The 23525-nt window shown below is 42.7% G+C and overlaps 1 protein-coding gene across 2 annotated transcripts in view; it reads right to left on the bottom strand.

The window, feature by feature from the left end:
• Positions 1 to 9747: 9747 nt before the first annotated feature.
• LOC116055837 (connector enhancer of kinase suppressor of ras 3-like) overlaps positions 9748 to 23525 on the bottom strand; it is a 59424-nt gene continuing 45646 nt past the window's right edge. Inside the window, exons 6-14 of one of the 2 annotated variants that reach the window (XM_031307878.2) lie at positions 20786 to 20905; positions 20401 to 20460; positions 20203 to 20271; positions 18456 to 18605; positions 15443 to 15573; positions 14497 to 14681; positions 13823 to 13903; positions 11337 to 11684; positions 9748 to 11293 (exon numbers count right to left, since the gene is read on the bottom strand). In XM_031307878.2, coding sequence (XP_031163738.1) covers positions 11374 to 11684; positions 13823 to 13903; positions 14497 to 14681; positions 15443 to 15573; positions 18456 to 18605; positions 20203 to 20271; positions 20401 to 20460; positions 20786 to 20905 — 1107 coding nt within the window. In that variant the 3' untranslated portion in view covers positions 9748 to 11293; positions 11337 to 11373. Of the gene's footprint in view, positions 11685 to 13822; positions 13904 to 14496; positions 14682 to 15442; positions 15574 to 18455; positions 18606 to 20202; positions 20272 to 20400; positions 20461 to 20785; positions 20906 to 23525 lie in introns of both variants that reach the window. The other variant, XM_035995028.1, reaches the window with a different exon arrangement.

The raw sequence follows: 23525 nt of genomic DNA on the forward strand, positions 1-23525 counted from the left end.
ATTGTAAATAAATAAATGTTCTTCCTTAAAATACAGGGGCCATAATTATACATACCCCTATGTTAAATTCCCATAGAGGCAGGCAGATTTTTATTATTAAAGGCCAGTTATTTCATGGATCCAGGATACTATGCATCCTGATAAAGTTCCCTTGGCCTTTGGAATTAAAATAGCCCCACATCATCACATCCCCTTCACCATACCTAGAGACTGGCATGGTTTTATTTCAGTTAGCCTAATAGCTGGTTTAATTTGCATTGATATGGATCTTATCTCAGTTACAGACACAGTCTTTGTCACAAAGTATAACATATAACATAAACATAACCCTACGATTTGAATATTTGGATTTGTGCATTTTTTGAGCCATAAGCTACTCATACAATAAACTATGATAATACTTAAGTCAAACCATTTTCTTTCTTTACAGGCTCCAAAGACTACATTGCCCTGATGGTTCTGCCAAGCCTGATGCCACCTGCAGTCTTCAGGATGGGCCTGAAAGACCGTGAGGACTACAGCGTCTGACGCCATGAAGGCCTTCATCGATCTTAAGCCTGTGAGTATTCCTAGACTCACACAGCCCCTTAGATCTAGTGATGCAGGTCTTGTAATTGTAAAATCTGTTAGAAAACATTAGCTGTCAGCTGGTCAGAGTCTTTGTCATTCAAATACTTGATTTGTGGAAAATTATTATTTGCAGGTCGGAACAGACATGGACCGACAGACACCAGACCAGGCCGTACCCCTACACCCTTGTGTTGGGAGGCGAGGAGTGCTGCTCACAGCCATTCACCGTTCTCAGTGGGCCGGCCCTGGAGCAGCACAGCGTTGTCCAAGCTGTACATGTTTGTTTCTAAAGTTTTTATGTGTTTGATATCAATTTCCCAAAGCAGTGTTTCTCTGCTTGGCAGTTCCTCTAGGAGGCTGTCTATGGAATGGGAGGGGAATATATAGCAAGTAACACTGAGATACTATGACTTGCATACTTCAGGTGTTCAGCTGTTATTTGGTCAAGACCACACGCTTTCTTCACTGCCAATTTCTCAATATCAGGTCTAATGACCACAACAATTATTAATGACATCACCAACAATAGAGATAAGATATCAACAATCTCAACACAGTTAAAAATCTCTCTAAAATGTTTCCCCCACATAACATAAAATACTTATTTTATTCCTTTTCTCCAACATTGTGTCATGCTTAGAAACTTAACTTAATAACATAAACTTATATATGGATAAAATGCATTTAGATTCAGATTTAGATTGATTTAATTGTTTTTTTATTGATAGTAAATCATATTTCTTATTGATTGCATGCCGGATCAGATGTGGGACTGTGGGACTGTGGGAGAACCGGAGACACCCGGAGAAAACCCAAACTAACGCGGGGAGAACATGCAAACTCTAAGAAGATAAGGAAGAACTCCCCACACGGGAAGAAGAAATCTGGGGAGAGATCACCTCTCAGATGGTTGTGAGAATAATGGACGGATGGGGTATTAGCAGTAGCAATGTGTAGCGATATCACATCTCTACAGATGGTTGGGAGAATTATAGACGGATGGGGTAGTAGCAGTAGCAATGTGTAGCGATATCACATCTCTACAGATGTCTACAGACTAATAGAAATACAGATAATGGTGGAGAGTTGAGAGTTGGTGGGATAGTTTATGTGAACATCCGGAGGAATCTTTTCCAGAGAGACGTTTTTTTCGGCCTAGTGTTCCCTTTTTGTTGCCTTGTTGTTGGCTCCTCTTGGTCGTCAACCTCGTCTGTCACATCGCTACCTGTTTTCTCCTGCAGGGTGTTTTGAATGCTGAGCGACTGGAGGAGACGGGTTCTCTCCTCCTGCCACTGCAGCTGCTGATTCTCCAGGTTGCTAAGTGTCTGGGCCAGTTGAGCCTTGAGCTCATTGGTCTTCTCTCTCTCCTGGGCCAGGGATACTTCCATTTCCTGTAGTCTCTGAAGAGCCTCCTCCTTCTGCTCCAAGGTACGGCGAGTCTCTGCTTCAGAGACCCTCTTGGACATAATCTGGACCACCAGGTCACTGGTCTTTTCCACCTTTTCCACGGTCACTTCCAGCTCTTTATATAGCTCTTTCACATCAGCTCTCAAAGCTTTGTTTTCCTCCTTTAGGTTTCTGTTGTCGCAGCTTGCCTGCTGGAGGGAAGATCTTAAGGCTTGGTTCTGTTCTTTTAGTGTGCTGATCTCCGTCTGATGGGTGCTGAGCTTCTGAGGCTGGAGCTCCTGACTGTCAAGACAGCTCATAAAATCACTGTCTTCATCCCCACTTGTCGTAGCTTCACTCGAAAGTGCTTCTGAAAGTTGGCAGAACTGTGAACTAGTCCAGTGAGGTTTCCAATAATCACCGACCCTCCCGGAGCGTTCTTTTGGAGAGGTTGGTGTCCAAAGTTCTTTCCGTTGAATTGGGCCCTGTTTATAATCATTGGCTTCAACTATACCAGCCCAAACCCTAGCCAACTGTTCTTGCTTAGATGTACGGTGAGGTTGTGTTGCACTCCAAGAGGTTTTTCTCAGGACAGGGCCCGTTGTCAGGTCGCTGGCCTCACAAACCTGCTGTGCAGCACCTGAAGGTGTATTCGCTTGTAGTGATACACGCTCGGGTGTAGCAGAAGCCTGCTGTGGACCCACCTTTATGGTAATTTCCTGCTGTAGATCCTTCAATGTAACAACCTTCACGGGTTTTGGTGTAGCTCCCTTTAGCGTCACGTCTTTTGGTGTAACGTCAGTAGTAGTAAGTTTTGTAGAAGCTACCTTCTGGGGAGTATCTTTAGGAATGGCACCAGCTTGCAGTGGAGAAAACTTGGGTTTAGCAGCTGGCTGTGGAGCGTCCTTGATGGTAATTTCCTGTGGTAGAAAATCCGTCCGTTTAAGAATCTTCATTGGCGCAGGTTTTGTTGTAGCTACCTTTAGTTTAGAGGTTGACTGTGGAGCATCCGTGGATGTAACAGCCTGTTGTGGTTGGCCCCCTTTCACTGTCTCGGTCTCTTTAGTGAGAATGGTTTTGGGTGTGGTGTGTGGAGGCCGTTTCAATGCAGCAATAATAGCCTCGTCATACGTGAAAAGCCACTCGTTCAGCAGGATGTTTTTGTGCCCTTTATCCTTGCCTTTCTTGTTTTGTTTAACTGTGGAGTTATCCATCGTAAAGAGTAGGCAGTCTGGTTAATGTCTCTGAGTGTCTGACACTGTCTGGCTCTGAATGAGATTGTTATGTGAAGGGATTCATCCTATGTGCTAAAGACTCATCAAAGCAGTGAAATAGAATGATGATGCGTCAAAAGAAAGAGGATGGAATGTTGCTTTTGATCTTTTTGTTTATTTTCAAAAGTGCATCTTTTGAAATGGGAGGCCAGACAATTTTTATTTAATTATTATAACTGCAAAGTGACAACAGGAGCAGAAAAGTATTGAAAGGAAATGCCAATACATGACTCAGCTATTTGTTTCAGAGACTCTTGTTGGAGAGTCTTGTCTTCAGAGGCCCAGAGTTTTTTCTGTTGAACTGCTAATTAAAGGAGAATTCCGGCCAATTTTTACGTTAATCTTGATCGCTATAGCTACGCGAGTACATTCGATAGAAAAAAACCCCGACCCGAATCAGTGCAGGTAACACGGAGAAGCTGCAGCTACATGTACAAGCGTTTAAATTCACCTACCCTGGTCCCTGTCTCGATCCTGCTGGTAGCTAGCTTGCCCTGCTAGCTGATAGCCGTTAGCCGCTAGCTGCCGTCCGGTGAGTGTATTCAGACAGGCTTCTGTGATAATCATCCCAATAACAATCCACGGAGCGGCGGTGGTGTGGCTATGTCCTCCAGAGGACAGGTCATGTCACGTCTTGAAGTTTATTCCCCCCTAAAAAAACAGTAGTGCGGTAGTAGCTTTTAGCTGCTAGCTGCCCTCCAGTGAGTGTGTACAGCCAGATAGCCGTTAGCCGTTAGCTGCTAGCTGCCGTCCGGTGAGTGTGTACAGCCAGATAGCCGTTAGCCGTTAGCTGCTAGCTGCCCTCCGGTGAGTGTGTACAGCCAGATAGCCGTTAGCCGCTAGCTGCCGTCCGGTGAGTGTATTCAGCCAGGCTTCTGTGATAATCATCCCATTAACAACCCACGGAGCGCCCGGTGGTCTGGTGGATGTCCTGGATAGGACAGATCATGCCTTCGCAGCGAAAGGTTTAGATTATTTCACTGCACTGTAGTGGTTATGACCACATCAGTGACTATGTAACTACATGGAAACGGGATAAACGATGTCTGTGGCATGCACAGTAACAGTGTTACTGAAGCTTAGCTGTAGCATCGCGCTGTCTCCTGGGAATTCAGTTGTAGCAGGAAAAGGTCAACAGTAGTGTGCAGATTGGAGCGTAGTGTGTGAAGAGCGGAGTTGTTTATAAGGGAAGAAGCTTGGAGTAACGTAACTATGGAGAATATAGCAGATATACAACACACGGGAGAGCCTTTTGAGTTTGATGGTCGTCCTTATTTATTCAAACCCGAGTATACAGACGAAGAACTTTTGTTGGAAAGAACGAGACAGACAGAGGGGAAACAGGCAGATGAACTTGCTGTTCCAAGCACAAGCTAGAGCTAGCCTTCAGTAACTGGAGGACATAGCAACACAACAGTTGCAAAATTGACCTTACTGTCACATCTGATGCGCTTGTTTTAGTTATAAGCAGTGGTGTAGTGGTCCCTGGAGAAGTGGGTATACTCTCAGTGTTCACCTTTTTTTTTTCTTTTTTTTTTTAAAGTAGTCCAGAAAAAAGCCCTGTTTTAGAAACAGCGACACGTAAGACTATGATTTAGTTTACCCAAAAATCTGTCATTTCTACTTGCTCACTATTATAAAATGATCATGACTTGATTAGGAGCAGTTTGTAGTTACTACTGGTCACACAAGCAGCCTGGATGAATGTAAAATGTATTTATCATGAGGCAAACATGGTGTTATCTCTTCTCCTCTAAATGTGCAGTCATATTGCCACTGGCAATTTGCCAGTAGTTTAAAATAATGATTCATTTGGAAACCACCTTAAAACTTACCTCAGAATTATGTCTTCCATCAACTGGGGTGGCACACCGCCGCTTGTGTTATTTCTTCATCTGTTGTTTGGTCTGCTGCCGTTATCGTAGTCAAGTGGCACCTGAGTTTTTTTTTTGTTTTTTTTCACTGGCACCTGAGGTATTAGCGATATTTTCCTCGGCATGACCCGCCCTACTCTGCCTCTGATTGGCTCATCAGTCCTCATGCCTAAAGTTAACCAATCTAATCAGTGAAAGCAGCGAGTACCAGCCAATTAGAGGCAGAGGAGGGTGGGTCATGGCTTCACTATCCTTGAGGAAAAAATGGGCAATCAGGCTCACAGATATTACTGAATGGTGCGCATCAGGGGGGATTTAGAAGTGGGTATACGCAATGCTGACTGAAAAATAAGTAGGTATACGCCGTATACCAGCGTATACCCTGGACTACACCACTGGTTATAAGTTATGTCTTCATGTGTCCATATTTAAAAATATATATATATTTTTTTCTGCCAATAAAAGGGGACTAATAAACTTTTGTTGATGGTGCTCAAAATGTCCAAAAAGAAAATATGTTTTATATTTTGAATAATCACCACAGAAAAACCTTAAAAAGGACGTCTTACCTGCTGCAGTCTGGACGTCCGGCAGCGTGGCGTCTTCGCAGCAGACTGATGCTCAGCCGAGGAGGAAGCTGCCTGTGAGAGTTTCTACATCGCCCCAGAAACAGACCACAGAGTCAAAAATCACACTGACACATACATACACACACACACACACACACACACACACACCACCCTTCCTGTTTCTCACGTTCTTTATGACCCTTCTGCTTTCTTCAGCGTCTCAAAGACGCTCTGCACAGACACTTCCCCTTTGTTTTCTAGAAAATAACACGTTTCTGCAGCTGCTGTCGTTCCATGTGGCATTTTTCTTTTTTATGTCTGACGTTTGCGTTCAGCATCTTTAACCCAGTGGCTGTTTGTTTGATCTCTTGCAGGCTGCAGCTTTACAGACGTGCAGCCATCTACCATGCAGTTAAAAGTGTTTTTTTTGTTTGTTTTTTTATATGTAGGTGTGTGTGAATATTTAATGTCACATATTTGCAGCCACAGCAAAAAAAAGAATCACTTGGGTTTTTGGCTCATGGCTTCATTTTGCACCAGACTTCATTTAAAATCGGCTAGTTTTAGGTGAGTTACTGCAAATGAACGGACAGGTAGTGAAAACAACCCCCTTAGTGGAGGTAAATGTGCCTCTTCTGTGGGAAATCTGACTATGATTTCAATGATTAAGGGGCTGTTAGGATGAAGAGAAGATTCACTGCAGATCTGGAGGAGAATAATTTGTGTTAGTAAATGTAAATCAGTTTTTATGATCAATGGAAATAAAATACTTTATTTATTTGAAAAAAAAAACCATGTTCAGATTATCTTTTTACTTGCAGTAGTTGATGTCGTCCACTAGGTGGCACCATCAGCCTAGTTATTCTAAAATGCTTCAGACTTGAATGTATTTCATTTCAAAAGGTCCTTTGAAGGCATCATCTGTCACACTTTGAAAAGGACTTGAATCAAAAGTAGCAACAAAACACTATTGATGAATTTTACAGCTCAGTAAATAGTTTCTGTTCTTGTGCTAGATGATGATGATGATGATGATGATGATGATGATGATGATGATGATGAAACACTTGGTTTGTTTCATTAAAGGTGCAGTAGGTAAGACTTATAAAACTTTCTGTCATATTTGCTGAAACTGACCCTATGTTCCAGTAGAACTACATGAAGCAGGTCATTTAAAATAAGAATCCATCTCCTCTGGCTCCACCTACAGCCTGTAGTGAGATTTGCAAAAATCCACCGCTAAGTCCTGGATCTTCACAATCCTACATACGGCACCTTTAATATGGATCTTAAATGCAAGTGTACTTAAACACTAGTCATGCTTTGCCAGACCCTCCTCCAAAGCGTGCTGGAGGAGGGTCTGGCTACTCCACATAGCATTCGGGGATGGGAGGAAACAATGGATTTTTCTTGTCTTATCAACGTTATTGTACTTGATGGAAAACTGAAATCTTTCAAAATAAATTGCACTTTATTTTTATATTCTTCAAAAGTTACAAAGCATCACAGAGGCATCATACTGTAGAGTTGTGGAACAATTCAGATTTACACAAAGAATAAAACCAGTTACACTGAGGCTACATCTACACCGCTACGTTTTGGTTTTTAAGCGTTTGAGTTTTGAGCCCAAAGTGATCTCCGTGCACCAAGTGTTTTTATCTCCAGTAGAAGAACTAATCTCCGTTTAAACTAACACGCCCAAACCAAAATATCTCATCAACATTCTGGTATACTGGGCATAAACAGGAGGCAGCATGTATGTTCCGCCCGTTGCTGGTAGTTGCCATGGTAACGTTGGTAGCTTAGTCAAAGAGAACGAGACGTCATGATCAATAAGACCCAATCAGGTGGTGACACGTTGGCGTCAGTGCCTGTGTTGCCAAAGGTCTCCGTCTGCGGCCGTTGAGACAGCAACACAACCCCGCAGATTCCAAACCAAAACGGGTCAGAAGGGTTTTCAAATGTCTCCGGTTTAGGAGCTCGGAAACGCCAGAGCAGGGGGAATGAGAGGGGGAAACACCAAAGCAGGGGGAATGAGAGGGGGAAACACCAGAGCAGGGGGAATGAGAGGGGGAAACGCCAGAGCAGGGGGAATGAGAGGGGGAAACACCAAAGCAGGGGGAATGAGAGGGGGAAACACCAGAGCAGGGGGAATGAGAGGGGGAAACGCCAGAGCAGGGGGAATGAGAGGGGGAAACGCCAGAGCAGGGGGAATGAGAGGGGGAAACGCCAGAGCAGGGGGAATGAGAGGGGGAAACACCAAAGCAGGGGGAATGAGAGGGGGAAACACCAGAGCAGGGGGAATGAGAGGGGGAAACACCAAAGCAGGGGGAATGAGAGGGGGAACCGCTACAGCAGGGGGAATGAGAGGGGGGAAACGCCAGAGCAGGGGGAATGAGAGGGGGAAACGCCAGAGCAGGGGGAATGAGAGGGGGAAACGCCAGAGCAGGGGGAATGAGAGGGGGAAACACCAAAGCAGGGGGAATGAGAGGGGGAAACACCAGAGCAGGGGGAATGAGAGGGGGAACCGCTACAGCAGGGGGAATGAGAGGGGGAACCGCTACAGCAGGGGGAATGAGAGGGGGGAAACGCCAGAGCAGGGGGAATGAGACGCCAGAGCAGGGGGAATGAGAGGGGGGAAACGCCAGAGCAGGGGGAATGAGACTTGTAAACGTAGCAGAAGATATTCGTTTTTAAACCAAAACGTAGCAATGTAAATGTAGCCTTAGTGACTCTTACAAAATAGTTAACATGAAAAAACAACATGTAGTATTTCGGCAAAATGACAAAAAAGGATAGTCCAAAAATATAGAAATCCTTAACTAAACATTAAGTGATGAGCTGCAACTCTGGCCACAAGCAGTAATTACAGGATAATCACAGGTTGGATTTTCCTACATTTCCCATGATTCTTGTCCACCCGGCTAAAAGCAAGTGGAATGGGATCATGAAAAGAAAAAAACGGGAAACTGACTCAGTATCTATCTGAAGTTGGCTAACATTATAGCTAAGATAAAAGAAATACGGGGGGTATCACTAATCCTGCTCATCCTTTAAAGGGGCGCTATGCAGTTTTGCATTTCTTCGCAGTTTTCTCTCTTGTTGCTGGCAGGTTTCTCTATAGAGCTCCCCCTACAGCTTCAGAATAGATATTTGGCAGCTCCTATGTTTACTCGTGTCTGACTCCTCGCTCGGTCAGTCTGCCGTTTCCTTTTTCTCTGTTCCTCCGACAATGCTTTCCTAGCTTTCTACTTCTTTTTTGCCGGCTCAGCCATGACGATAGTGTGAAAAACTCCATCGCTACCTTGTTAGCCTGTTCCTGAATGTGTGTGTGTGTGCAGTGCCGTGAAGCAATTCGTTACATGGCGAGACCTGACATCATGCGATACTTCCTGATGCTGAGCTCGCCGGCCAAAAGTTGCAAGGGTGTTTTTTCCGCTCACAAGCGCTAGAGGGGAGTGAGACGACCACCATTCAACTTGAAAAAAGTCATATAACCATTCCAATGACTCCGAAGCTGTTCAGTTAAGGTAAATTAAGCTAAAAAAGTTCCCCTTTAAATTCCATGATCAAAACTGAAAGCTTGTTTTGATCAATTTTCAATTTAGAATCAAAATCGTGGCTTTAGCAGAGTGTGATGAATAAAGCAACGGTGTTTTATTGCTTTAAAAGCTACATAGTCTCACTTTAAATAAACAATGTTATGAAACTAAAAATCTAAAAAGAAATGTTAGAGAAACAGTATTTGCACATTTCTACTGAGTAAAAAGAACTTCCATCACCTCTGTGATATTTACAGTTTCAATTACACTCTGATAATCTTTTGTACAAGCGTTGATTTTGCATAATGTTTTGTTAGTATAAAGGCACCTAACATGAACCACAAACATCTTTTGTAAAGAAAAAGATCCGTGAGGAAACTTAAGGAGCTCCTCAGATTGTAAACACCAGAGGATCCACAACGGTTCCCTGAGGAACTCCGTCAGAACGTTTTGCATAATGAAATATGAAGAAATCTCAAACACACAGGAGTTCTTCAGAGAACCTTTAAAAGGAGCCACTGACATTTGTTTCTTTTAGAGTGCAGTAAGCCACACCTGAAATACTTAATATCAGTTAGTTTTACCTGAAATTGTAAGCAGCTTTCAGCAGAATCTGCAGCAGCAGTTTTCAGAATAAACTCAAGTGTAAGTTTGAAATTTAAACTGATAAATGTAAGGTCAAATCTTAAAACAAGTGTGTTGAAATTTAACATTTAAAAGTCACTCTTAAACCAAAAATATAAGCAAAATTTTAGAATAAAATGTGTGTGATAACATTTTCTCTTTATAACTGTGAACTTTACCAAATGGTGCGAGGGTTCATTACTTCTTCAGTTTGTGTTCTTTCGTTAAAAAACAATTTAACAGATTTGAAAGTTTTTTTCATTTACGATAACTTGAAGACTGCTTTCTTAAAATGTTTGTCGTTAAAAAAACCTGTTGATGAACATTTTATTAATGTTATCTACCATGCTTCCTTTGACTGTTGAAGCATTTTGTTAAACTAGCATTTAATTCATTAAATCGCTTCCTAAAAACAAGTTTGTTATTCCTGTTGTAACAAGACGTCAGGAATATTAAGTAACAGCGTTGAGCTCTTTCTTACCTTCTCATAAGCACATCTTTGCAGTGATAAAAATAAAAACAATCTATGAAACATATATACAGATTTGAGAGGCACTAGCGGCTCCTGAGATTTAAAGAGAAAAGACTGGATGCAGCAGAGCTCTGATGTTTAGAAATGCTTCACCATTTTTAAATGAGAAATCCACTAAAGCTTGATTAATTGCTCTTTGAAATGTGGACTTAATGGGATAGTTAAAATGTACTGATTCTAATTCTGCTGATTGATTCTTGTGGTATCAACTTGAGCGATAAAAAGCAGCCCAAATCTGTTAAAAACAAAAACCAGCTTCATTCTCAGCAGATTCAGGCTGCCATAAACAGAAATGATGAGGTACTTTTTTGAGCAGTTAAAGGCCCCAAAACAAAAAAGTATAACTATTTTCTGTTTCCATGCACAAGTTGAATGTTTCCACGTTTTTCCTTCAGTTTGACGTCCTGTATGGAAGCTCAGCAGGTCCAAACAGTGTTACTGAAAGTTTGTTTTCAGCATTCAAAAAGCGACATTGCAAAGAGTGTTCGTCAACCGATTCACAGTTTTTATATACACATAAGAAACTGGTTCAAATTCAGAACTGGTGTAGATAATGTAATACTTATTTAAAGCCACAGTGAAATACATAATTACTGTTGAGCTATCTTTAGAGTTTGAATTGAATTTTCTAATTTTCTATTTTAAATTATTTTAACCGGAAAATTGAGTGTCAGCACGGAGTCTCTAGTATGAAGTTCATGGTGATAATAAACTGAATAAAAACTGCCCTGGTCAATGTAGAAAAACAATTAACTGTTGCTCTCTGATGATTCTTTGCTCTGGCTTTGACTTTTTAGATCTTTGGTTGATACCAGAAGTTGATTTTCCATGAGCTGTTTGTATTTGACTAATTATTTGCTGAAGGTCTTGACCTAACAGATATTTAAAAACCTTGTTTTTCCTGTAGACATCCTGAGGATCAGGGTGCGAGTACACAGCCTCCTGTAAGAGCCAGGTGAGAAGATTGCATTTTATCTAATAAAAATGGACGCTGAGACTCCATCAGTGGCTGAGCAGCCTGAGACGAGCCAGCCAGCCTCCGAGCAGCGACGTCGACTGTTTGGTTACAGCCACGGGTGGAGAAACAGCAGCAGAGGTGGAGGTGGAGGCAGCAGACTTCTTGGACGCGGCTTCCTGGTAAGGGATGGTGGCGCTGTTGTGCAGGTTGGCGTTGATGAAGCACTGGCTGCCTCTGATGTGGTCGACACCGCGGACGGACGGGTGTCCTCGGTACGGCAGAGGGAAACACGGCTCCTCCTCTGTGATGGTGCTGATACCCTCGTTGCTCAGATATCTGTGCAGGACGTCCTGCCCTGTTCAGGAGACCAGACGGGAACAATGAGTGAACACGGACTACGTAGGCCTGCAACAGTTATTACTTAACTGTCTAATTGTTTTTACATAATCACGGTTTCTTTGTTTAACCGCAATTAATTGCTAACATAATCTAAGGTGTTAAGGCACCAGACTGGTAATTGTTGATTTTGTTTAGATATGCCAAATAGTAATTATATAAGTGATTATTGGTCGGATTATATATTTTTATTATTATTTCGATTGTACGTTGTTGGCACTTGACCCTAAATACGTTTATAGCAACAGAAATTACAAGTGGGGGGATACAGTTAGAAAATATGTTTTATGATAATAAAGAGGCATTGTTTACTTCATAGGCTTTGTATTTGTGATATTACATTATCTGGGTCACATGACAGCAATCTAACCAAAAGATGTATCCTGGGATTCATTCAAAATTTGTATTTGTTTAAAAAAGTAATATATATATTTTGACTGAAAGAGACAATTATATTGTTAATCGCAATTATTTTTGAGACAGTTAATTGTACAGCAAAACTTGGAATTGTTACAGCTCTAGGACTACGTTTATATGCACATAGTCTCGCTTTGCCAGACCTTCCTCCACAGCGAGGAGGAGGGTCTGGCTAGGAGGAAAAAGTGCTCTGGTTTGTTGGCATTTGTACGTTTAAAGGTTGTTTTAGTCGTGCGAGAGAAAACTCAGATTGCACAGATAGTCTAGCTAGCTGTCTGGATTTACCCTGCAGAGATCTGAGGAGCAGTTAACCATAGTCCTCAGAAATCCACCAGAGTTTTTAAATGCCAACACCAAGAAAGCTCAAGGCAAGGGATATCTGGCCTAAATGAGTGAAATCCGGCGGATTTTACGGCAGCAACGGAGCAATCCCGGAAGTGGAACATCAAGGATATAGACCAGCATGCACACAATATTCTGGTTTTTGCTCTTATTCCATAAAAGACAATATTCTTACTAATTTGTTTACATGGCTAATGAAAGTGAATATTCCACTAATATTCCCGCTTACATGCAGCCGTGCAAAATAGGATTTTCCACCAATGACAAACACAGCGTCCCTCTTTTGTTCCTTCAACCAGCTTCTTGAAAAGGTCGCCGTAGCGATGTTTGCGCATATATAAAAATATGTTTATATCCAAGTCTTACATAATGTTTTCTTTTGGCCATGCATCTCTACCGCGTTCCTGCAAACTGTTGCCTGGTTAGTTTGTGTACAACAGCCATAGCAACGTTTTACAAAAGTTACCGACTGTAGCTTTAAAAGATGAAGTCAGGTATAAATGACTCAATATGACAGCTGCCAGCCGTCGAGTTAAGTCCCTTTTTAAGCGTCAGTGGAAAACAGTCCAAACCCTAATGTGTCTTTGTTTAACTGCACTGACTTCTACAGCCTGCTATCTTGGACAAACTGCCAAACACACACACACACACACACACACACACACACACACACACTAGATTGTGAGGTGGAGTACAGCTGCAGCTCTCAGGGTTAACAATTAACGAGGTAAAAATTCTAAGCACGCAGGCCGTCCTGCTGTGGTTTGTACTCGGCTGTTAATGAGCCAGACAGGCGGCCATTACTGATAACGGTTATAGAGATTACAGGCGCTTGGCTGTTAGTCTAGTTCAGCTGGAGCTCACCTTTCCTTCCCCCGAAATCTAGTTTTATATCGACAACATTTAATTTCTGGGAACGTTCAGCCAGATGTCCCGTTACCTTCCTCTTTCTTTGTGTTGGCGTTCTAACCTCCGGTGGATTTCTGAGGACTATGGTTAACTGCTCCTCAGATCTCTGCAGGGTAAATCCAGACAGCTAGCTAGACTATCTGTCCAATCTGAGTTTTCTGTTGCACGACTAAAACTACTTTTGAACGTACACATGTTCCACCAAAACAAGTTCCTTCCTGAGACTATTTAGCAGAGGCACCGTGGCTCCGTCCGGAGCTTAGCACCGCCCAAGACGATTGTGATTGGTTTAAAGAAATGCCAATAAACCAGAGCACATTTTTCTCCCATCCCGGAATGCTGTGTGGACTAGCCAGACCTTCTTCCGCAGTGCTGTGGAGGAGGGTCTGGCAATGCGAGACTAGGTTCAGCCAGACCGCTGGAGCTCACCTTTCCTTCCCCGAGCCCCAGGCCTGGAGGACGGGTCCCCTGAAAACGACTCCACCGGCATGGAGACGGGTCGAGGTTTACCTGCGAACCGTCCAGACACAACAAAAATTAGAATACGCATGTAGATAAATGCTATTAAATCTTCTGTTTTTTTGTGACTCCTTATTATTATTTATTTTATTTTTTTACTTGACAGGGGCAATGCATATTAATACACATTTCTGTAAATATGCCAGAATTAGCCAGACGGCTAGTTTTTATCTGCTGTCCCTGGCCAGATGTTGCAAGTAGGTCCCTAAAAAGCAATCCTAACATTTAAATACATGTGCACCAGATACAATCACATTACATTCTTGTCTTGTATTCAACAACTAAAACCACATTTCATTACAGTCTAAAAAACAAAAACATAAATCTACACTTATATAAAACAGATATATCAGTTGGATCAGTGTTGACATCTTTGGGTGTTGACTAGCCATTTGTTATTGCATTAAACTTAAATGATGTATCTTATCTGCTCCCATTAATCTGAACATCTGCAGAAGCAGGAACCAACAAAGTTTGATATTTCTTATCTGTCAACCGCAGACATTTTTAATTTAAATTTGATTATTTTAATGCTTGAATTCAAAGAAATACTTGTCCTCATAAGTATAAAAGTGTGCACTCACAGCGTGTGGACGAGCGCTGTCGAAGGCACACAGCGGTTGGTTGGTTGTGTTCAGGCGGGGGGGACCTGACGGACGTCCGTTTGTCGTCGGGGACAGCCGAGCGCCGCCGCACGTCTGCGTCCAGACACGAGTTCGGAGACTTGGGCCTCATTTTCACACCCGGAGACACGTTCACGTTCCCGTCTCTTCAGAGAGGAACAGGACAGGAGGAGAAGGATTAAAACATATTCTCCTTCCCCCTAAAAGGAATCATTGGTTCCACTTAGGGCTGAATGATTTGGGGAAACAAATCTAATTGCGAGTTTTCTACCAGATATTGCGATTACGATTCGATTTGCGGTTTGTTCTTAAAAGTTTAGCAAGTTTTCAAGGAGCATTATAACATGAGACACCATCAAAACAGCTCTCTGTTCTTATGCAAGGATGAGAACGTACAGTAGATATGAACTGCCAGCAATAAGTGTTTTTCTTTTAATAAGCGTGGAACATTTAACAGTCAAACACAGAACATTTATCACAAAAGCTAAAGTTTTAACAATAAAATAATTCCAATAAAATAATATTAGTACTTTGCTGTAACCTGAAATATGATACGCCTCAGATCAATAGCAGCATCTACATATTGCACCTTCTACCATCATGTAGATGTATGTATGTAATGTATAAAGTAATACAAAATAAATACAAACAAGCAATCTGTGATAGGTAACATTATTTCAGCATTTGAACAGTAAATATAATAATAAAAAGAATGCTGAACCAAACGTTACACCAAACATTCAACTAAATATTTCACATTCGATGAATCGCGGTCTTCACGATTAGCTGATCGCATTCTTTCCAATCTCGATTCGAAAGTGATTAATCGTTCAGCCCTAGTTCCACTTTATAACCGCGACTGGGATACTGTTAATCAGTGAGCTGCTGAGTCAGTGTGGTAACTCACAGCGGTGCGTAAGGGGCCGCAGGGGGAGGAGGGACGTACAGATCCAATATGGCCGTCGTCCCTCTCCTCCCAGGAGCGTCTGATGTCTCTGGCTGTTGGGATCTGTAGAGACCCGGAGCTCCCTGAGAGGTCTGGACACAACAAGAGAAAGACAAAAAAAAACACTCAATATTGCTTTTATAATTATGGAAAACAAAAAAGCATTTGTTGCTACACATGTCCCTGCTGTAACTATTTCTAAATCAGTGTTTCTGTGGTCTGGAGAGCTTTTAACAACGTTTCTGTCACACACACACACACACACACACACACACAGCGGAGGACGTAATGACTCCTTTTAATGGTGTTTGTCGTAAAACAACAGTAAGACGTTCCAGCTCTGGGGGAGAAACAGCAGACAAAGCTCTTTTGTTTCCTTCCTCGCCCTCCAACGCTTCTGTACTTCTATAAACACAGGAACTTCACTCAGCTCCTTTTCTGCTTCGCCTGAGTTGCAAAAACACGTTTGAAGGAAAACCTTAAGATACAGCGAGAAACGTGTTCCTCTGCTGATTAAAGAGCTATTCTGAGCACCATGGACACACACACACACACACACACACACACACACACAATGTTTATTTTATATACTCAATCCCACAAACCTTTCCCCTCCACCAAACACTCACTATAGAGCACCAAATGTGGATTAATCTGCTGCTAAAAATAGTCCCCAACAAATGCTCTTAAGAATTTTTCTTTTTTTTCCTTTTTTTAAATGAAACTATTTGAAAAATGAAAACTCTTTTTTGAAGAAACAACTCGCACATCCAAAAACTCTTCTGTGCAGGTGCGTTATAAATATAATCAACTTGGAACAAAGGGAAAAAATCCCACACCCTGCTTTTGCTATAGCACCACCGTTTATTTACAGAAAACTAACGTTTTTGGTCGCGTCAGACCTTCATCAAGAAGGTCCAAAAATTAAACTCTTGAAATTGAAAGTGCCCATATTATAAAAGAATCACTTTTTCTGGGATTTGGGGTGTTATTTTGTGTCTCTGGTGCTTCCACACGCATACAAACTTTGAAAAAAAATCCATCCATACTGTTTAGAGTGAGATACGGTTTCTAAATGTATCCTGTAATGTATTCAGTATCTGGGTGAGCTGGTCAAAATCTGCACGGCCGTCTACGTCATCGGCCGAAACATTTGGTGTGTGCTAACCACTTTAGCTAATACCACATCAGCTAGCTGTTTCTCCAACTTCAGTCAGTACAAGGCAGGATTAGCCGGGAGACTTCTTCTAAACGAGGGCACACTTCCAACTTTGCATGGAATACCTGCAGATGAGGGACATGTAAGTAGTTCTATACAATTTATTTTGTAGATTAGGGTGAACTCGTGTGTTGTAGCAGTGTTTTGCCATTGAGAATGAGGTGGCTAACCGCTAGCAGCGCTAGCTTCTGGCTAGTAGTCCTTACCTAGCTACTGAGCATGTGCGACTCCCAACAAAGATGGATTAGAAGTGAGATGCCTCATTCTGTAGCTAAAACAGAGAGCTCAACACAGGGTGAAAAGAGGAGCTGCAGCAATGTGCAGTACAACAAAAAGATGGTGTTTTTTGAAAATTTGAAAAACCTCAAAATACAATTATGAACCTGAAAATAAGTATAATATGGGCACTTTAATTTAAAGCAGTCAAAATAACCATTAGGATAATGTACTTTCCATTAGAAGGTGATGACTGGGGCGAGTGTAAGCAGAGGAGGCCGTAAGCGTTGATTCAAGATGACCTTTGACCTGGACGGGAGGAGTGGCGGTGAGGTAAAGACAAACGGACTTCAGATCTGTTTTGATAACTGAGATTAGAGACTGAACCGTGCTGTCGGAGGGGGGGGGCATTTAAGACGCCTATCTTCCCTAAACACACACATCTTGGACCCCTGTCAACACAGAAGCCCTGACGGCCGTTTGATTGAATTCAGAAGCGTCACACTGTGGAGTAACAAATGAGTCACCTTCCAAAGAAGTCTGACATCAACGCAGCCTGATGTTTGGAGTTTTTCCTATCCCTTTTTTTTTCCAGGAAAGGGGAAGAAGGGATGCATTGTTCCCACACACCTCAGCGAGCAGCAGATTGGGTGGCTGCTGTGTTTACTGGTTGCTCACAAACAGAAACTAAAAGCTATGATGACAGAAGAATGGAGAATGGACCAGAGGGGCGCTTTATTTAGCCGGAGGAAGAGTTGCTTTCATACAGCCAACCACAGCCGACAGCTGCTGAGGTTTAGTGCCTGGCTCAATGGCAGTCAGAGAATTCAAAATCATTACTTGTTATCCCTTTTTCTCTTCCTTTGCTACTACAATGCATGTGGACCCCTCACAGACAAGTTCCTATTTTTTATTCCCTCAGTTTGAAACTCTGCAAGGAGATATTTAAAGCTAAACATCACACACACATATTGGTAAGTAGTAAGAAAGAAAGAAAGTAAATAAGCAAGCAAACAAGTAAGTAAGTTAGTAAGTAAGAAAGCAAGCAAGTATTTAGAAAGTGTGTAAGCAAGCAAACAAGTAAGAATAACTTATATTAATAATTATATCTGTCTCTGTGTGGTGCATTCAAATGCCACTGACAAGCTCCAGACATCAGAAACGTTTAGTGTTGGCTGGCTGACAAGCAGCACTCAAATCGCGTAATTTTGCCGTTTGAAAATAAAACCCAGAAGAAAAAAAATAAACTAATTAATAAACGTGTGAAACTTGTAGCTCTGTTGAATAGAAACACTCCCGCTGAACAAGTGTTTTGAATTCTTTTTGGGGGGTTTCCTACAGCATTTAACAGCTCCACAACCACAGAACAACCTCCTGCTGTTAGCACTTCTATTAAAGAATGATAATAAAAAGAAAGGATGTCAGAAAAGAAGAAGTCAACAGAAAAGAAGAAGTCAACAGAAAAGGAGAAGTCAACAGAAAAGTAGAAGTCAACAGAAAAGAAGCGCGTTAGATGTCCGTGTCTTCACAGCAGCTGACCTGTATGAGCGGAGGCCTCCAGCGAAGGTTTTTCAGCGGCGCGGGAGCGAAGCCGCCACTCGTTCCTGACGGCCTCTTCTTCACCACCAGGACGACGCTGCCCGAGTCCGCCCTCAGCTTCTCCACCAGGTGCTTCAACTGCCAGCCCACCTGGACCAATCACAGAGCAGGGGCAACGTTCAATCTCAAAACGGTGTGCACTGTTATGCTATGGTTTCCTGGTTGAGCGACATGTTTCCTCAGAACGGTGTGAAACGGTGTGCAACGGCTTTGAGATATGTTTACTCTCATTTGGTGGGCGTGTCTCTCGTTTATTGGCTGTGTCCCAGGTGATACCCAATCAGCAGAGACGTGTCTGTAAACTCATGCTAGTAAAAAGGCAGAGTGCTTGCGCACACAACAGGGTGTTCACCGCACCCTCGTTTCAGTTTTAAAAAACGTGTTGCTGCGTTTTGTCGGGGCTGAACGTGGCCCTGAACTCTTAGCTAGACTTTTAAACCTTATTCCATTTCTTTACTTCTTACTTGTTTATTTAAATGTTGTTGCTGTCTAACAGCAATTAGATGTCCTGTATGGTCAAAAATATCATGTGTATTAATCAAATTGAGTCAATTTTTTTAAAAGGAACAGTTTGACATTCTGATTTACACTTATTCACTGTCCAAAGATAGAAGAATCTGCCTTCTAACACCTCTAAGTTCATTCATTAAAAACGAGAAAACTCCAGAAAGTCACCGCTCCCAGCCAACAAATGGGCCGATACTTTTAGAACATCAGAGCTTTAACCCCCCATATAGCCACAACGTCGTTGGCAGATGTATTTGATGTTAGCTACTGACCGTTACCTTGAAACCATCCAGCAAATAGACGGTACCGTAGGGTGATTTAATGTCACCGCTCATTTTACACACAGTTTAACAACAAAACAAAACGCTGAGTGAACATTACTAGCTACATTTTTTATGTTGGTTTTGAGCGGTATGCCCCCGACTAACCTGGAAAACGGTTTTTAAACAGTAGCGTTACTACAGCGTGTCTGAGGAATACAGCGTCTCCTGCAGCGGGAGAGGGACCGCAGCGTTTGCTAACGTTAGCTTCTCGTCTCATCTGGGGTCTGATAAACAGTAAATTCATCATAATTCAGTGCCCACAACGCTATTTTCCAATAAACTGTAGCTGTCATATTTCACGCGAGTGCGGATTTCATGTTGCGGCTTTCGTCGCTGTTTGTCACTTTGCCTAAGATTGAGTGACAAGTAGTACTCGCCCTGTTGTTTATTTGGTTGCCATGACTTTGCGAGTGATGACGTCCTGTCACTGTTCCAGTTGCTCACCCTAAAGGGGAGAGAGAGCCGATGACAGTTTGCTTGAGTTCAGTAGAGCACACGGCTCTGCAGAGTCGTGTAATTACGACTTTATGACTTTTCATAAACAGCTGACGGAGCGGCGGTGCACGGTGTACGTAGCGGAAACCCTGTTGTGCTTCCGCCCTATTTCTGATACCGAAATTTTACTGTGGTGGGCCGCTGCGGTAATACAACATAGAGGAAAACACTGAACAATAAAATATATGACACACCGATATTGGATCAGTACTCGGTATCAGCGATTCATTAGTTCAGGTATCAGAAAGCAAATAAATGGTATCGATCCATCTCTAATATTTACCGTACGGACGCAAGAGTGATAATTGATCTTTTTATCTGATGCTCAGCAAGAAAGGAAATAGGCTGGACTTTTGACTCACCACGGTCTGTTTGTTGACCTGAACCACTTCATCTCCAGCATGAATCCTCTGAGTTTTATCTGCAGGAGACTGGAGGGCAGAACCACACAGTTTGGGTGTTAGAAAGTAAACTGAAGGGACGAAATGTCTGCCCCCCCACCCCCCGTCCAGAAAACAAACACAGCAGTTGTGATAAAAGAGCCACAGAACCACACTCACATTCTCTGTTGTTCCTGTGATGACGTGAAGCCCGTCGTAGGTGGATTTGATGTAAATACCCTGAAAGATTAAACACATTTAAAGAGAATGTATACATGAGTCTTCCGTATAAATAACTTCATGTGGTTTCTTGGTAATTCCTCGCTGCAGTTGTGGGGTTTTTTTTTTGGGACCTACATGTGTTTCTGTTTTGGACTCAGTGCCGTTTGTGGTTCATGGTGCAGCACTAAAATACCCGTCCGTGTTTCTAGGAGGAAGTGGGGTTTAAATTGTGGGTTTTTTTTCTTTTTACAGACGTCCTGCTGATATGTCTGAATGTAAAAGATGATGTCGATGTGCGTTTTTTGCCTTCCTTTACTGTTTTCATATTATTTTCTGAGCTCACCAGTCCCTCGCCAGGCTTGATGTTGGTGATGTGCACCTCCTCCAGACAGGACATCCCGCTCTCTGAGGGAACTGAGGTCGCCTGGACCGTCTTCTCGCAGACGGCGTTCAGAGCTCGGGACTGAAAAATGAAAAAAAACAACTCAAGGTCAGTGGCGGTTTCATTCAGGCTCTTCACGGACCTCTTCAGACCTCCTGTTACCGTACACGCCGGTACGTACTTTGAGATCCTCGGGCAGAGATCTTTTGTTCCAGAGACCCGACTGAAAAGTAAAAGGGGACAGAGCGTTTGAAGTCAAGGCCCCGAGGCTCTGGAACGATCTGCCCGAGGATAATAGGTCAGCAGAGTCAGGGATCTCTTTTAAGTCCCTTCTTAAAACATACTTTTATCGGAGAGCCTTGCCTGATTTTTTTTTTTTTAAAGATTAGTTTTTGGGCATTTTAGGCCTTTATTTGGTATGATAGCTGAAGTCTTGAAAGAGGGGGAATGACATGCAGCAAAGTGCCGCAGGTTGGAATCGAACCTGCGGCCACTGCGTTGAGGACTGAGCCTTTGTACATGGGGCGCATGCTCAACCAGGTGAGCTACCCAGGTGCCCCTAGCCTTGCCTGATCTTATTTGAGCTTGAACCTCCTTGAACTGTCTTTTATTCTTTTTAAATTGTCCTTTTCTTTTCTTACCTAAAACTAGACTTCTGTACCTCCTCCGTAACGGGAGACTTTGGCCAATCACAGGTCATTTCAGAGAGAGAGAGAGAGAGAGAGAGAGAGAGAGAGAGAGAGAGAGAGAGAGAACGTTCCTATTGGCTGTTCTGCGACAGAGAGAGAGAGAGAGAGAGAAAGAGCGTTCCTATTGGCTATTCTGCGACAGAGAGAGAGAGAGAGAGAGAGAGAGAGAGAGAGAGACAGAGACAAAGAGAGAGAGAGAGACACAGAGAGAGAGAGAGAGAGACAAAGAGAGAGAGACAGAGAGAGAGAGAGAGACAGAGACAAAGAGAGAGAGAGAGACAGAGAGAGAGAGAGAGACAGAGACAAAGAGAGAGAGAGAGAGACAGAGAGAGAGAGAGAGAGACAAAGAGAGAGAGAGAGAGAGAGAGAGAGAGAGAGACAAAGAGAGAGAGAGAGACAGAGAGAGAGAGAGAGACAGAGACAAAGAGAGAGAGAGAGAGACAGAGAGACAAAGAGAGAGAGAGAGAGAGAGAGAGACAGAGAGACAAAGATAGAGAGAGAGAGACAGAGAGAGAGAGACAAAGATAGAGAGAGAGAGACAAAGAGAGAGAGACAGAGAGAGAGAGACAGAGACAAAGAGAGAGAGAGAGAGACAAAGAGAGAGAGAGACAGAGAGAGAGACAGAGACAAAGAGAGAGAGAGAGAGAGACAGAGAGACAGAGAGAGAGAGACAAAGAGAGAGAGACAGAGAGAGAGCGAGAGAGAGAGAGAGAGAGAGAGAGCGAGAGAGAGAGAGAGAGAGAGAGCGAGAGCGAGAGAGAGCGTTCCTATTGGCTGTTCTGCGACAGAGAGGGGAGATGGAGAGCTGCAGGAAGAGCTCTTAACTCTATTTGAAATTCTTCCGTTTGCATTTTGCTTTCCTACCCACTGCAGCTTTAATTAATCAGTTGATTAACAGAATATCAATTATCTATTTTGATAACTGATTATTCATTTACGTATTTTTTTTCAAGCAAAAATATGATGACGGTTCCAGGTTCTCAAACTTGAGAATTTGCTACTTTTCTTGGTGTGCTGTAAAGCAAATCAAACAATTTGGAGACTGATGGGCCTTTTTCACACCTATCTGTCTATAATCTGCAGATCAATCAATGATGAAAATAATTAGTTGCAGCCGTATGTAACCTAAAGAGAGGAAGTCACTGGCAGCACGGTGGCCTTATGCCAGTTTTGTATCTCCCATGATGACCGGCGTCCATTCTGATGACACTAAAATGCTGAATCACTACCTGCTGTGGCACTAAAGCTGTCTGTCCCTGACCTCTGCCCTCTCTGTGGAAAAGAAAAAGATAAAAAATAGACAGATGAAGCCCCTAAAACATCTGAGCAGCATCACATAGATGTTGCATAACTGTTGGCAACAGACAAGATGATTCTTCCCGGAGCCTGAGGCCTGAACAAACTGAACACAGACGCATATTACCATCAGACTGACGAGACACCCTGAAGCACAGCAGGGGGGGCCCAAATACAAGGAAAATACAAGTCAAGCAGAAAAACATGCTCCCCAGGAGAGTCAATGCCTTGTAACAACGCATTACGTGATAAAACATCAAAATGCAATACATTTATACTTCATTATATAATAACACCCGCATTATATAACAATCTGCTGCATTTTGCAATAACATTCCTGAATGCAATATGTAATACATGTATGGGAGTTTTTCCATCACATGGTACCTGCTCGACTCGCCTTTTTTGGTTTTCCATTATGATAAAAGTCCCTGGTACCTGCCAACAAGTACTTTTTTTAGTATCACCTCCGTCGAGGTTCCAAGCGAGCTGAGGAGATACCAAAAGGTGACGTGAAAACCTGCAGACTGCTGATTGGTCGGAGAGAATCGTCACTAATCACTGCGTCATCATTGCTATATCGACAGATGGGGGGGGTCCTGAAGAAACCCGTCATTTATAAATAGTTTAGCCAGCGGTGATTTTTTTTTTGCTGCCTCCAGCTTCTTTTGAAACTAAATTTGTCTTCGAGAATCAAAAACAACACACCTTCCACG

Source organism: Sander lucioperca, chromosome 19 (assembly GCF_008315115.2).
Source record: "Sander lucioperca isolate FBNREF2018 chromosome 19, SLUC_FBN_1.2, whole genome shotgun sequence".
In the NCBI taxonomy this organism is placed as follows: domain Eukaryota; kingdom Metazoa; phylum Chordata; class Actinopteri; order Perciformes; family Percidae; genus Sander; species Sander lucioperca.